This window comes from Saimiri boliviensis, chromosome 1 (genome assembly GCF_048565385.1).
Source record: "Saimiri boliviensis isolate mSaiBol1 chromosome 1, mSaiBol1.pri, whole genome shotgun sequence".
NCBI classification, from domain to species: Eukaryota; Metazoa; Chordata; class Mammalia; order Primates; family Cebidae; genus Saimiri; species Saimiri boliviensis.
The window spans coordinates 144,672,238-144,686,874 of NC_133449.1; the positions used below are offsets into that span (position 1 = coordinate 144,672,238).

At 43.6% G+C, this 14,637-nt stretch overlaps 2 protein-coding genes across 5 annotated transcripts in view; one reads left to right on the plus strand and one right to left on the minus strand.

The window, feature by feature from the left end:
• The window catches only part of PKD1L3 (polycystin 1 like 3, transient receptor potential channel interacting), a 95,873-nt gene extending 91,459 nt beyond the window's left edge, over positions 1 to 4,414 (plus strand). Inside the window, 2 exon segments of the mRNA XM_039476673.2 lie at positions 3,431 to 3,562; positions 3,913 to 4,414. Of these exon segments, the coding sequence (XP_039332607.1) occupies positions 3,431 to 3,562; positions 3,913 to 4,056 (276 nt within the window). The 3' untranslated portion in view covers positions 4,057 to 4,414.
• A 1,256-nt stretch (positions 4,415 to 5,670) lies between these two features.
• IST1 (IST1 factor associated with ESCRT-III) overlaps positions 5,671 to 14,637 on the minus strand; it is a 31,404-nt gene continuing 22,437 nt past the window's right edge. For 3 of the 4 annotated variants that reach the window (XM_074405755.1, XM_003939949.3, XM_074405743.1), the window contains 6 exons: positions 12,325 to 12,408; positions 11,712 to 11,822; positions 10,818 to 11,024; positions 9,792 to 9,884; positions 8,361 to 8,409; positions 5,671 to 5,962 (listed from right to left, as the gene is read on the minus strand). In XM_074405755.1, coding sequence (XP_074261856.1) covers positions 5,763 to 5,962; positions 8,361 to 8,409; positions 9,792 to 9,884; positions 10,818 to 11,024; positions 11,712 to 11,822; positions 12,325 to 12,408 — 744 coding nt within the window. In that variant the 3' untranslated portion in view covers positions 5,671 to 5,762. The remainder of the gene's footprint in view (positions 5,963 to 8,360; positions 8,410 to 9,791; positions 9,885 to 10,817; positions 11,025 to 11,711; positions 11,823 to 12,324; positions 12,409 to 14,637) is intronic. The other variant, XM_074405762.1, reaches the window with a different exon arrangement.

The following is a 14,637-nucleotide window of genomic DNA, read 5'->3' on the forward strand; positions in this document are numbered from 1 at the left end:
AGCAAAAAACACTGGGCCGAACCTTGTGCTGTTGTGCTTGGCCAGATCAACATGATTCTCAATGGCCCTTTTAAAGTGCATTAACAGGGCAGGGTGAGTTAGCTCAAGCTGTGAGAGGCCAAGAGAGGACTGCATAAGGCCAAGAATTTGAGACCAGCCTGGGCAACATAGTGAGACCTTCGTCTCTACAAAAAATAAAAATTAGCCAAGTGTGGTGACACAGTTTATAGTCTTAGCCACTCAGGAGGCTAAGGCAGGAGGATCCTCTGAGCCCAGGAGTTGAAGGCTGCAGTGAGCCATGATCATGCCACTGCACTCCAGACCCTGTGTTTTTTTTTTTTTTTTTTTTTTTTTTTTTTTTTTTTTTTTTTTTTTTTTTGAGACGGAGTTTCACTCTTGTTACCCAGGCTGGAGTGCAATGGCGCGATCTCGGCTGACCGCAACCTCCGCCTCCTGGGTTCAGGCAATTCTCCTGCCTCAGCCTCCTGAGTAGCTGGGATTACAGGCAGGTGCCACCATGCCCAGCTAATTTTTTGTATTTTTAGTAGAGACGGGGTTTCACCATGTTGACCAGGATGGTCTCGATCTCTTGACCTCGTGATCCACCCGCCTCGGCCTCCCAAAGTGCTGGGATTACAGGCTTGAGCCACCGCGCCCGGCTTTTTTTTTTTTTTTTTTAATAGCCAGGTGCAATGGCTCATACCTGTAATCCCAACACTTCAGGAGGCCAAGGCTGGCGGATCACTTTGCGGTCATGAGTTAGAGACCAGCCTGGCCAACATGGTGAAACCCTTTCTCTACTAAAAATACAAACATTAGCCGGGCATGGTAGTGCATCCCTGTAATCCCAGCTGCTGGAGAGGCTGAGGCAGAACTGCCTGAACCTGGGAGGTGGAGACTGCAATAAGCCGAGATTGTATCACTGCACTCCAGCCTGGACAAGAGAGACTCTGTCTCAAAGCAACATAATGGAAGTGACAAAGAATTTTGAAGGTACAGTTCCAAGAGGAACTGCATTATTTCTGTTCAGTTAATAAATACTTCAGAGAGCCTATTATTTCCTCCCAGGAACTACCAATAAATAGAAATCCCTGCCTTCCTACTCATATAAAGTAGGAAACCCAAATGAGGCATTGGGCTCCAAACACTAGTATGAAGGGTAGACACGTTCAGGCAAGGAAATATCTGCCATTTAAGCAGTGAAACTGGCAAGATTTTGATAATGGTTGACCATTCTGATGATCTACAATTTCAAAATTACTAATTAAAATCGGTGGTAGATTCAGTTTTTAATGTTGTATCCAGAGGTTCTACATCCACAGATTCAACTAACCCCAGAATGAAAATATTTGAAGATAACAAAAAATAACACATCTTTATAAAATACAGTAGAAGAGTCGGGCATGGTAGCATGTACCTGTAGTTCCACTTACTTAGGAGGCTGAAGTGAAGATTGCTCAAACCCAGTAGTGAGGCTGCAGTGAGCTATGATGGTGCTACTGCTCTGAGCGGGACTCTTCCACACACACACAAATCACAAACCGGTGTTAACTATTTTACGTAGCATTTACACTGCATTAGGTACTAGAGGTAATCTGAAGATTAAAGTACAGGAGAGATGTATATAGGGTTTATGCAAATACTGTGCCATTTTTAAAAAAGGACTTTCTAAGCCAGGCACAGTGGCTTATACCTGTAATCCCAGCACTTTGGGAGGCCAAGACAGGGCAGATCACTTCAGGTCTGGAGTTCAAGACCAACCTGGCCAAAATGGTGAAACCCCATCTCTACTAAAACACAAAAATTAGCCAGGCATGGTGGTGTGGGAACCTGTAATCCCAGCCACTCAAGAGGCTGAGGTAGGAGGTGGAGGTTGCAGTAAGCCGAGATCACCCCACTGTACTCCAGCCTGGGTGACAGAGGGATACTCTGCCTCTAAAAAACTTTTTAAAAGGGTTGAGTGAGGGGAACACTTTCTTAACCTTTAGGGAAGCCTGCAATAAATAAAAAATAAGGGATTTAAGCACCCTCAAATTTTGGTAACTGTGGAGACCCTGGAGCCAATGTCTCAGATACTGAGAGACAACTGTAACTGCTATTTTCACTGACTGGGCTGTTCTGCTGTGGTCCTAGTTCCAATAACTAGGGGATGAGCCTTCACCACTGGAGCACTTTGTATCCAAAGCAGTGAAGGAAGTCACAACCAGAATAACTTTTGCTGAAACCTGCTTTTTGATTGGGGGGAAAAAAATTTTTCTGCTTTTGATGTAATTGTACACCATAAAAAGAGTAAACTTATTGGAAAAAAGTCTTGTATCACAAACTCAAGAGACTGCCTACATTATCTGGTTGACCTGAAATTTTTATGATAAGCATTTTTAAGTGGGTAACAGTTTGGTGCTTGAAAATATTTTGTCATAAAGATTTCCATCAGGATAGTGTTTAAAAATATCCTGAAAGGGGATGATTATCATAAACAGTGCCCTAGTGGCAACAATGAATGGGCCAGTACCAAGGGAAAATACATACCATTTGTTGAAAAAGAACACCTGAATTTTAAAAAATTTTGTTATGACAACCATTCTAGTAAGCCCAGAACTTGATATTTATTTATGCAGAAAACTAAAGAATGACAGAACTCAATACTTACACCTTCAAAAATGACAATGGGAAAAACGAGCACCAAAAAGCCAGTTTTCCGTGGCCAACTTAACTTTTATTGGAATGCTCCTGTTAAGAGTTGTGGTTTTTTGATATGGCAGAGACAGTTTGCATTCTCACTTCTGGTATGCATTTATTCTTTCAGTGCGCGTGACCCCTTTTAGCTTCAATGATTAGATGTATTTTCTGGAATTGCCAAAACTGATGTGACATTTGAATCATTTCCAATCCCACTGCAACTCACCTGTTTTCTTCTTGTGAAAGCCCTGAAGTCAAAATTATCTTACCTCCTTAAAATCAGTCATTCCTGCTCCTCTGTTCGTTTGTAAGTATTTTCTCCCAGGTGTGGTGGCTCATGCCGGTAATCTCAGCACTTTGGGAGCTGAGGCAGGCGGATCATGAGGTCAGGAGTTTGAGACTAGTCTAATGTGGTAAAACCCCGTCTCTACTAAAAATACAAAAATCACACGGGTGTGGTGGCACGCACCTGTAATCTCAGCCTCCAAAAGGCTGAGGCAGGAGAATCTCTTGAACCCAGGAGGCGGAGGTTGCAGTGAGCTGAGATCACACCACTCCAACCTGGGCAACAGAGACTCCATCTCAAAAAAAACAAAAAACAAGTATTTCCTTCTGAGTATCTTTTTGCCTCTCTCCCTGTTTTCATCAGATAAGCTTTTCTTCTGAAAAGACCCCACACTTTAGCATATAGCTTATGTTTGTAAAGTTGAAACTAAACAGTCAGTCACTGCAAGTGTTACTGCCTTCCCAGGTTATCGCTTTAGACCCAGTCCTGGGCACCTTCCTGATCCTCACCAGTGTCATCTTGATGGTACTTGTGGTAATTAATCTTTTTGTTTCCGCCATTCTAATGGCCTTTGGAAAAGAAAGAAAGTCACTTAAGGTAGGTAACCAAAAGATAAACTAGCATGCTATTATGTCACTGGGAAAACTCCACTGTAATTGCCCCTAAGACTTTATTTATAATGCACAGAATCATATTTTATTTCAGAAGCTCTGCCGGCTATCTTCCTAGGAAACCCAATTTATAAGACTGTTCCAGAGCCACTGTCTTATAAATAGCTGGGTCTCAGCCATTAATTAGATAGTGGAAGCACTCCAATGCCCGACTGTAAATTATTAAAACAGTATCTTTACTATACATTAATTTTTTAAAAATTTTGGGTACATTTTTACTCCAGTATTAGTAATTTCAGTTTTCTCACATTTCTCTTTTTGTCTGCAAATACTCAGAGACAAGTTGCACTAATAGATACGCTGCTACTGAAGCTCTCAAATTTGTTAGGAATCCGTCAGCCCCAAAAAACGTCATCTGAGCAAGCAGCTACGACATCAATGGGCATTGACAGTGAAGTTTTAGAAGACGAACTACCTTAATCCTGTTTTCTCCTTCTTGGCTTAGTATTTCTTAGCATATTACTACTTATCTTTGCATGGCATGACTTTACAATAGTAATATACTTTGTTTTTGATTCTGCAAGTTAGTGAGAAATTGGAATCCCCTTGGTCCCAAGTTCTTAGGGATCTTGGCACCGTCAAGATGGGATTAACACCGCAAGAATACTACCAGACAAACCAGCTTGGCTGCCAAGCACCAAATAACGGAACACTCACCACCCATGGCCCAGGATGGCTTGGGAAACGGAGGAGTAAGAAGTGAGCTCACTGCAACTTACTAAAAATAAATATACAAGGATGAGGCATAGCAGATGCAGAGCCCTGCCACTGAGGAGGACCAAATTCACAGATGCTATCTGGGCTATCTAAATACAGAAATCAAAATGAGCCCTGCACTGCTGCAGGAATCCTGAAGTTAAGGGCTGGTTGACATGCATCGCTTGGTTAAAATATTCTCCACTGAACTCCAACTTTCTACTTCATCATCTGAGCAAACAGAGAAAGCAGGACACAGGATCTTTAACTTTATTAGCTACTGAGCTACAGAATACAAACCAACTGAAAATATTAAAGAAAGTCTGCTTGAAACAGGTATGTACAGGTATACTACACAGAAGCGAAAGCCATATCCAATCCCAAAGCCACCCCTGTGGGGAAGAATGGCCTTAGCTATGAGCCAAAGGAGTACAGAAGTTACAACATGAGAGTCCCATCCATCCAGAAAGCAGTGAACAACTACAGCTGCATGGGCACCAAAAATTTATCTGACATTAGTTTTAAAGGTTCCATGAATCGGTTTTGAAATGAAAACAGGTACCCCTCTTTTCCTGTAGGCTTTCCAGCTCACTACCCAAAAGACTTGAGTACTTCTATTAAGGCAGCTGGAAGCCCACCCTAGACTTGAATGACAGCCTGTCCTTTCTTTACCAGTAATGCAATCCAACAGAATATGCTATGGGAAAAACAGGAATTTCCACAGTGCTGCCCTCTGGTAAAAGGGAAATACAGCACTCAAAGCAAAGGCCACAGAGGGCTCCCTGAGAATCCAGTACAACTAAGCGAGGCCTTCAATTGTTGAGACAAACTTTGCAACTGGATCCTGGTGGGACAGTGCCCTGTGGCGAGGAGTAGTGTATATGCCAATGAGAGGGCCCAGCTTCCAGGAACCGTTACAATGGCGTCCTGAGTCATTTTCTCTCTCCCAGTCGCATTAGAGTGTGAGAAAACACACACCATGGCCTTGATTCTCAATCACCACAGTCCCCTGTACAGAGGGGTTTGTTTCTAAGTCTGGAACCTCAACACGAGGCTGGGGCATTTCATGAGGTGCTCTCTCTCCCACTGTCCAGCCATCTTTGGTGGTCTCTCCCCGGTGCTTACCATCCTCTCATGCTCCCGTGGAGGGACCGTGGGACGAGCCAGGAGGAAACCTGGGATCACTCTGACGGGAAACCTACAAGCACAGCTGCCAGGAACCAGCTGCTCCGGCCTCAGTCTCCAGTTGTTAAGATCAACAGAGCACTGGAAAGCAGCAGAATCTGGAGGAGCAGGAAGAGAACCCAGAGGAGGAGTGCTGTGCTCAGTGATGGTTAACAGATGAAACAGAATTTCATGGAGATTCTTTGTTACAAGGAGATTGCTCAGTCTCAACTCCCAAAATGTGAAAGTTGCCTGGTTTAAGAGACCTATGTTTTCTTTTTCAGCTCTTCAAACCTCCGGGAAAGATCATCAAAGTCAATGTCTTCAGAGGCTGAGGTGCTGGCACCAGCAGACGCAGTTGGTAGCGTATCTGGCACAGACGGCAATTCCGGTAGGACAAAGTTGTCATAGTGATCCACAGGTCTGGAAGGAAGCTTTGCAGAGGCTTCTGGCTTGGGTCCAGGACCTGATTCAATTAAGGCAGGGAGCACAATGTTACAAATGCCAAAGAAATGTCCTGGATCCCCTTTCGCAGTAAAAACAAAATGATCAAAATACAGGAGAAAACCCTAGTTAAAAAAAAATTTTTTTTAGTGAGTCTCTGTTGCCCAGGCTGGAGTGCAGTGGCATGATAACGGCTCACGGCAACCTCCGCCTCCCGGGTTAAGAAGCTGGAACTAAAGGCAGACACTGCCACGCCTGGCTAATTTTTGGATTTTTAATAGAGATGGTGTTTCACCATGTTGGCCAGGCTGGTCTTCAACTCCTCATCTTAAATGATCCACAAACCTCAGCCTCCCAAAGTGCTGGGATTACAGGTGTGAACCACCACACCTGGCTACCAAAAATTCTAATTCTGAAGGCTAATAATTATCTACATTTTCTAATTAGGGTTGAATCCTATCTGTTTTACTTTCCTGTGGTGAGAAAAAAAAGTGGGACACATGGGGCCATATCCACAGAGCAATCACCTAAAGACAGTGGCCCTTTCATAAGGTCTGCTACTTTACCAACAAAGTCCAAGGAGTGGAAAAGGATTCTGCTAGAACACTGCTTCCTTAAGAACCAACATTCTTTAGGGATTAGGGGCAAAGTTTTTTTAAAGGAATAAATGTCCAGGTTATTTGATACGATGGTCCGATCTGTATTTCCAGTCTTCCATTTAGTAGTTTGTTAAAAACACACCCCAACACACACCTACTGTATGTTTTCATCAGTTCTAGAATGAGGAAAACTAAACTAAATAACAAAAAAATCCTAATAGTGCTCTGACTCTGGAGGAAAGGGCAGAGTTGACTGGAAATAAGGGAACTTTGAGGTAAGAATAACATTGTATACCTTGATCACAGAGTCAGATTCTATGTGTGTGTATTTATATACATACACATACTTAAAATCTATGGGTTTTTTTTTTGAGACGGAGTTTCGCTCTTGTTACCCAGGCTGGAGTGCAATGGCACGATCTCGGCTCACCGCAACCTCCGCCTCCTGGGTTCAGGCAATTCTCCTGTCTCAGCCTCCTGAGTAGCTGGGATTACAGGCACACGCCACCATGCCCAGCTAATTTTTGTATTTTTAGTAGAGACGGGGTTTCACCTTGTTGACCAGGATGGTCTCGATCTCTTGACCTCGTGATCCACCCGCCTCGGCCTCCCAAAGTGCTGGGATTACAGGCTTGAGCCACCGCGCCCGGCCCATCTATGGGTTTTTTAATATAAATTATATCTCCATAAAGCAACTGTCTCTAATTTTAAAAGTATTCTTCTGACCAGGTGTGGTAGATCACCTGAGGTCAGGAGTTTAAGACCAGCCTGGCCAACATGGTAAAACCACATCTCTACTAAAAATACAATAATTAGCCAGGTATGGTGGTGTGTACTTGCAGTCCCAGCTACCTGGGAGGCTGAGTCAGGAGAATCACTTGAACCCAGAAGGCAGAACCCTCTGGGTTCCTGGTATTTTTTTTTTTTTTTTTTTTGAGATGGAGTTTCGCTCTTGTTACCCAGGCTGGAGTGCAATAGCTCGATCTCGGCTCACCGCAACCTTCGCCTCCTGGGTTCAGGCAATTCTCCTGCCTCAGCTTCCTGAGTGGCTGGGATTACAGGCACGCGCCACCATGCCCAGCTAATTTTTTTGTATTTTTAGTAGAGACGGGGTTTCACCATGTTGACCAGGATGGTCTCAATCTCTTGACCTCGTGATCCACCCGCCTCGGCCTCCCAAAGTGCTGGGATTACAGGCGTGAGCCACCGCGCCCAGTCGGGTTCCTGGTATTTTAAGACAGGGCTTCACTTTGTCATCCAGGCTGGCATACAAGTGATAGCTCACTGTAACCCTGAATTCCTCAGTAGCTGTGACCACAGGTCTGTACCACCAAGCCCAGCTATGGTTTTTTTTTTTAGTATTTTGTGGAAACAGGATCTTGCTATGTTGCCCAGGCTGGTCTCAAACTCCTGGCCTCAAGTGGTCCTTCTGCCTCTGCTTCCCCAAGTACTCAGATTACAAATGTGAGTCACCACACCTGGCCAGTATTTAATTGATAGCTACATGAACAGGTTTGCTTTGTAAAATTCACTGAGCTATTTGAGGCACAATGTAAGCTGAAGCAGCAATAATATAGCATGACTGAAAAAGAATAATGATAACACTGACAGGAAGAGGGAACTTGGGAGCTTCTTCTGGGCCAGGGAAAATCTTTAATTATTGGAAGCAGGATATCCTGAGTTGTATTTTAGCACGTGGGATGAGAACAGAGCATGCAGATAGAATGCCACAGGCATGGAAACGGTCTCTAAGGGAGGAACAATAATGAGAAAACAGAGGATTCAGCACTAAGCCTTGAAGTTCTGATTGATACTACTCACCAACAATCTGTGCAGAAGAGATATTCTTATCAGGATTAATGTCATCAACCTGAAACACAAAGATTGTTACTAGAGGAAACAGCAATGGCATCACTGAAGAAAGAACTGATATAAGCCCCTGTGTTTCCAAAAGCTGAGTTGCACACTAAGTGCAACAGAGCCTGCTTCAAAGAACTGCCCCTGCATTTCTTCCAATCAGGTAGATAATGTTAAACTCCTTTGTTTTTAATTGAGAGAGGGTCTCCTCCTGTCACCCAGGCTGGAGTGCAGTGGCACAATCATGACTCACTGCAGCATCTACTTCCTGGGCTCCAGTCATTACCCTACCTCAGCCTTTCACATAGGTAGGACTGTAGGCATGCAGCACCATGCCTGGCCAATTTTTGTATTTTGGGTAGGGACAGGGTTTCACTATGTTGCCCATGCTGGCCTTGAACTCCTGACCTCAGGTGATCTGCCCGCCTTAGCCTCCCACAGTGCTGGGATTACAAGCGTGAGCCACCGGGCCCAGCCTCATGTTGAGCTCTTAACTGCAAAACAGAAAAAATCCTTACCACACTGACACCTTTCGGCAAAGAGAAAGTATTCCTGAATATATTCTGTAAGAACCAAGTCCTCAAATACTGATGAAGGTTTTTGACCTCATTCCTACAACCAGCTGTGGGTTATGCTCTGACACATGCAAAAGCAAAGCATTAGAAAAACTCAGGCCCAAGGTAGAACACATCAGCTAGAGATGGAAACCAAATGAAAGAACAGAAAGCAAGCTCAGGAACAGGAAGAACTTCCTAGATGACTAATTTACATAGCAAATGCCATACCAATTTCTTTCTCAGTAAAAAACTAGATGGAGACAGGTCTTAAAAGGCATACAGTAACTGAGGAAACAAGGTTGGTCAAAAACAAGCACTAAACCACCTCCAGTTCAAGGTATCATTATTATATTAGCTGTTCATTAGTAAGTTTTGACTAGAATACTAAAATGTGAAATCAATACTACTGCTAGTCATCTATTAACTAGATAATTCTGGTCAATATTCCTTTACATATGTTGAGAACATGTAAGATGAATATTTTAATAATTATGATACTCTAGCACCACGACTTTATCAGCTCAATGTGATCCTTTGCCTAGTTAGTCCAAACAACCAGTTAAGTGCCCTCACAGAGTACTCCAACTTTCTAAAAAATCTGCAGTTCCTTCCTGATGCCTGGCTTAATTGCGGACAAAGCACTGCCACCAACGATACTGCCATCACCACCACTCCCCACATCCAGGGTAATGTTATAAAGCAAAACAAGAATCCCGAAGCAAGAATGATGATGGTACTAGGAGTTGATCAAAACTCTGCCTTTCCTGTGGTCATTATTTTGCTTGCTCTTCATGGAATTCACTCTCCTGTTGCTTATAAAAGAGGCTCAGGCACTTACAGATTCATACGATGGGGGAGTTGCTGGTATTTGAGGTGGATGAATATTGGGAAAGGCCTGGTAAGTCCCCATTGGCAATCCATTGAAATCCGACTGTAAGAGGAGAAAGGCGACATCAGAGACACTGCCCCTAGTTTGCAGTTTCCGAGATTTGGGTATGGGAAGGGAGAAATAAATACATACATATTCTCATACTGAATATATACAAATATTCAAGATCCTTAAAACAAAAATGCCCAAAGGGGCCAGGATTCCAGATTTTTAAAGATCTATAGCCAAAGGCTATTCTTCACATACTCAAGTGCTTCAATGTTTACAAGAGAAAATTCTAATCAGGCTTTCTTACTAGCAACGACCATATTATCTACAAAGGCTTTTCTGCATAGTAATAAAGTGGTGGTGGAAAATAAATAAATAAATAAAAATAGTAGTGGAAAAAACTACTAGTATGACTATAACAGATCCTAGATACTGAGGAAACCTTTATGAAAGTGTTTTTCTGGCACCATCTCTATAGATTTTCCTACAGCTGAACTAAAAGACCTCTGAATCCAATGATCTTTTCCCCCACAAGATGACTGCCAGCTAATACCAAATGTTCTTACTGCTGATGGCTCCTGACAACCGACGACTCCTCTGTGTATTCACAGAGCCAACTTGTCATTGTCTATAACATTTCCTTTTTTTTTTTTTTTTGAGACGGAGTTTCGCTCTTGTTACCCAGGCTGGAGTGCAATGGCGCGATCTTGGCTCACTGCAACCTCCGCCTCCTGGGTTCAGGCAATTCTCCAGCCTCAGCCTCCTGAGTAGCTGGGATTACAGGCACGTGCCACCATGCCCAGCAAATTTTTTGTATTTTTTAGTAGAGACGGGGTTTCACCATGTTGACCAGGATGGTCTCGATCTCTCGACCTCGTGATCCACCCGCCTCGGCCTCCCAAAGTGCTGGGATTACAGGCTTGAGCCACCGCGCCCGGCCGTCTATAACATTTTCTAAAGCTTACATCCACACTTATGTATACTTACTGGTCCCTTTGGCAGTGGATATGAGAAAGGCGTATTTGCAGATGGCATGGGCATAGGCATGGGCATTGGCACTGTTCCATCAGGTCCACCAACTGGTACTGTGAAGCCACCACCCCCTCCTCCTCCTCTTCCAGGGCCTCCTTTCTTCACATCATCTGTGAATCCCACATCAATAAGATCTGTCTCTACCCCAGGTGGAGCTTCTGCCTGAGAGAGAGAGAGAAACCCTTGTCATTAACCCATGTCCAAGGCCAGATTCCCCAGAAAGCAGACTCTCAGATGGAGATTAGCATAAAGCAAGTTTACTGGAGTGCTTCTAGGATCAACACCCGTGGGGAATGAAAAGGAGGCAGAGGTGGGTGGAAGAAGTTGGGCTGCAACACAATCACAACAAAGGCCTCAGCCAATTCCCCAATGACTTATGCAGCTGGAATGGACCTGATGGTGTTCCTAACTGTGAGTAATGGGGATGTCTGAGCAGCAAACCAAAGCATCCACCATATCCCACCAACCTTAACTGCTGATGATTTTTTTTCCCCTGTATTCTCAGCTTTCTGTGCACCATCTGACACATGGTGGATACCCAATAAACATTTTGGGAACTGTTTGGGTCTTGGGGCATTCCTTGCTATCAACAGATTTCTCAATTCCTGAAGTTCACCAAAAAGTAGCAATAATGGTGCCATTTTACATTTGTATCAAGGTTTGGACCTTCTCAAAGTGTTGTCAGTCAGTCATCTAATGATCCTTAAGAACCCTCAGATACACAGGCACATTTTTGCCGGTCAAAAAGGTACTACCTGGACAAAGGCTTAAACTCACACAAATTTAAGTTAGTGCAAAGAAGGCTATACCTACAAACTTATTTTTCTTTGTGTTCTGAAATAAACTTACCATGACCACAGAGTCAGGCTCATAGGGTACATTGTAATTCTTCGCAATTTCAATCAGGTATCTCTCCACCAGGATTTTGGGTGGGGCTTCCACACTCAGTTTGTGCATTAGCTGTTAAGTAAAAAGACCCAGGTCTAAGATATATCTATAACAACCAGCCTAGTCCTAACTTCACTATGCAAAGTTAGCTCCTCTCATTTTACTAGTTAACACTGTGGGAAAAAAAAGGTTCAGAGCAGTTAAATGATTTTTCAGAGTCAAAAGACATATCAGAGGCCCAACATCTCTCTTTCACATTCTCATTACACGTGACCCAGATGCTGGTAAAAGACAATACTGCTACCTTCCAGAGTTCAATTCATCCACCCTTCTCCCTGCCTCACTTCCCACCTTCACAAATGACATGAGGTGTATGAATGACAGCTATGGGAGGAACTGGGCAGGTGTAAAGACTGGATCACAACGCCAGCCACACAGCTGTCCTTCTCACCCCACTATGAAATGTGAAACCCTATACTGAGCCACACAATGGTACCCACTAGAATTGCTACAGGCAATACAATAAACTGCTCCCACCCCAACACTGCTTTATGTTACCAAGCATATTCATTACCCTGTCATTCACAGTTCCAATCTGGTTGGTCCTACATAACTTGCCATATTCCTTGCTATACTTGGCACAGAGCTGATCAGCAACCTAAAGAGAAAAAGGACAGTAAATAAAAATAGAGACCACGCCAACAGAATGGTTTAAGCTTCTTACTGGCAACAGCAAACATGTGTCTATTACAAGATTTCCAAAACATGGGAATCTGCAACACCTTAAGGGGTACATATTAATCCACTATTTCATCCTTCCAATAAGCAACACTCAAGTGCTACTATCATGAGTGTTATGATATACAATATAAAAAAAAGATGAACAAACCAGATACTGTTCCTATTGAGTCTTACAGTCATTAATCAAATAATCACACAGATAAAGGTACAACTGCAGCTACGGTAAGTGATACCAAGGGAAGATGTACCATGTTATCACCAGCTTCTAACAGCAGAATCAGATGTAATAAAGTCAGATAAGGCTTCCTGAAGGAACTGATGCTTTGCTGACATTTAAAGGATGACTAAAGCCAGGCATGGTGGCTCAAGCCTGTAATCCCAACACTTTGTAAGGCTGAGGTGGGCAGATCACTTGAGCTCAGGTGTTCAAAACCAGCCTGGGCATCATAGCAAAACCCTCATCTCTCTTTTTTAAAGTACAAAAACTAGCTGGGCATGGTGGTGCACACATGTGGTCTCAGCTACTCAGTTAAGTGGGAGGATGATCATTTGAGCCTGGGAAGCCGAGGCTGCTGTAAGCCGAGACCGTGCCACTGTACTCCAGCATGGGTGACAGAGCAAGACCCTGTCTCAAATAATTAATAAATAAAGGATGACTAGGAGTTAACTAAATGCGGAAGGAAGAGCATTCCAGGAAAAGAAAACAGCAGTGCAAAGGCCACCGGTGGAAAAAAACAAGGTCATTCCTCAAGCCTGAAATCAAGTCAGTGAACTTCTAGTGCAGAGTCCAAGGAGTGTGGTAGGAAACAAAGAAAGGGAGGTGGGAGCCAGACAACACAGGACCATGTAAGGCCATATTAGGGAGTTTGGTTTCTACCACAAGAGCAACAGAAAGCTACTAAAGGGCTTTAAAGCAAGATGTAGTGACAGGATCAGAGCTGTGTTTTGGACAAAACCCTCAAGTGGTTCTGATAGAATGGTGAAAAGATTAAAGGAAACCGAAATAGGAATAAGAATATTCAAGAAGCTACTCATTTCCAGACAGGAAATGATAGTAGCATTGGACCAGAGTGGTCCCAACATTCCAGAAGCCCAGTAGGAGAGTTCTCACTATTCACTATGAAGACTTTCAGGGGTACCTGGCACCTGTAACATAAATGGCATGTGTCTTTCAAGGCTTTTGTTTTGCTTTATACTACACAGATTTTTATTTATACTAATTTATCACTCTCTTTTATGGTTTTAAAGTTTTGTGACATATTTAAGCCTTTTCCACTATGAGATGAATTTTAAAGGAGTATACAAGGGACCAAAAATGGCTGGGTATGGTGGCCGACACCTGTAATCCCAGCACTTTGGGAGGCTGAGGCAGGCAGATCACAAGGTCAGGAGTTCGAAACTAGCCTGGTCAACATGATGAAACCCCATCTCTACTAAAAATAGAAAAAATTAGCCTGCCATGGTGACAGGCACCTGTAATTACAGCTACTCCGGAGGCTGAGGCAGGAGAATGCCTTGAACCCAGGAGGCGGAGGTTGCAATGAACCGAAATCAAGCCATTGCACTCCAGCCTGGGCAAGAGTGTGAGACTCCACCTTAAAAAAAAAAGTCTACATAAGAATCAGTTGCCTCAGGCCAGGCACGGTGGCTCAAGCCTGTAATCCCAGCACTTTGGGAGGCCGAGGCGGGTGGATCACGAGGTCAACAGATCGAGACCATCCTGGTCAACATGGTGAAACCCCGTCTCTACTAAAAATACAAAAAATTAGCTGGGCATGGTGGCACATGCCTGTAATCCCAGCCACTCAGGAGGCTGAGGCAGGAGAATTGCCTGAACCCAGGAGGCGGAGGTTGCAGTGAGCCGAGATTCCGCCATTGCACTCCAGCCTGGGTAACAAGAGCGAAACTCCATCTCAAAAAAAAAAAAAAAAAAAAAAAATCAGTTGCCTCTATTGTCCCTCTTCTCTGCCCCCAAAACTCAATGACTGCCACCGGTACCCTATTGTCAGAGGTTTATTCTCTGGGGTGAGCAAACTAAAGGGACTCTGGAGTCTATACACAGGAGACAGCAGTGATACTTACAACAGAAGAATTAAGTGTAAGTCTTCTATACATCAAATACATTTTTGGCTTCCTTCTCCACTGG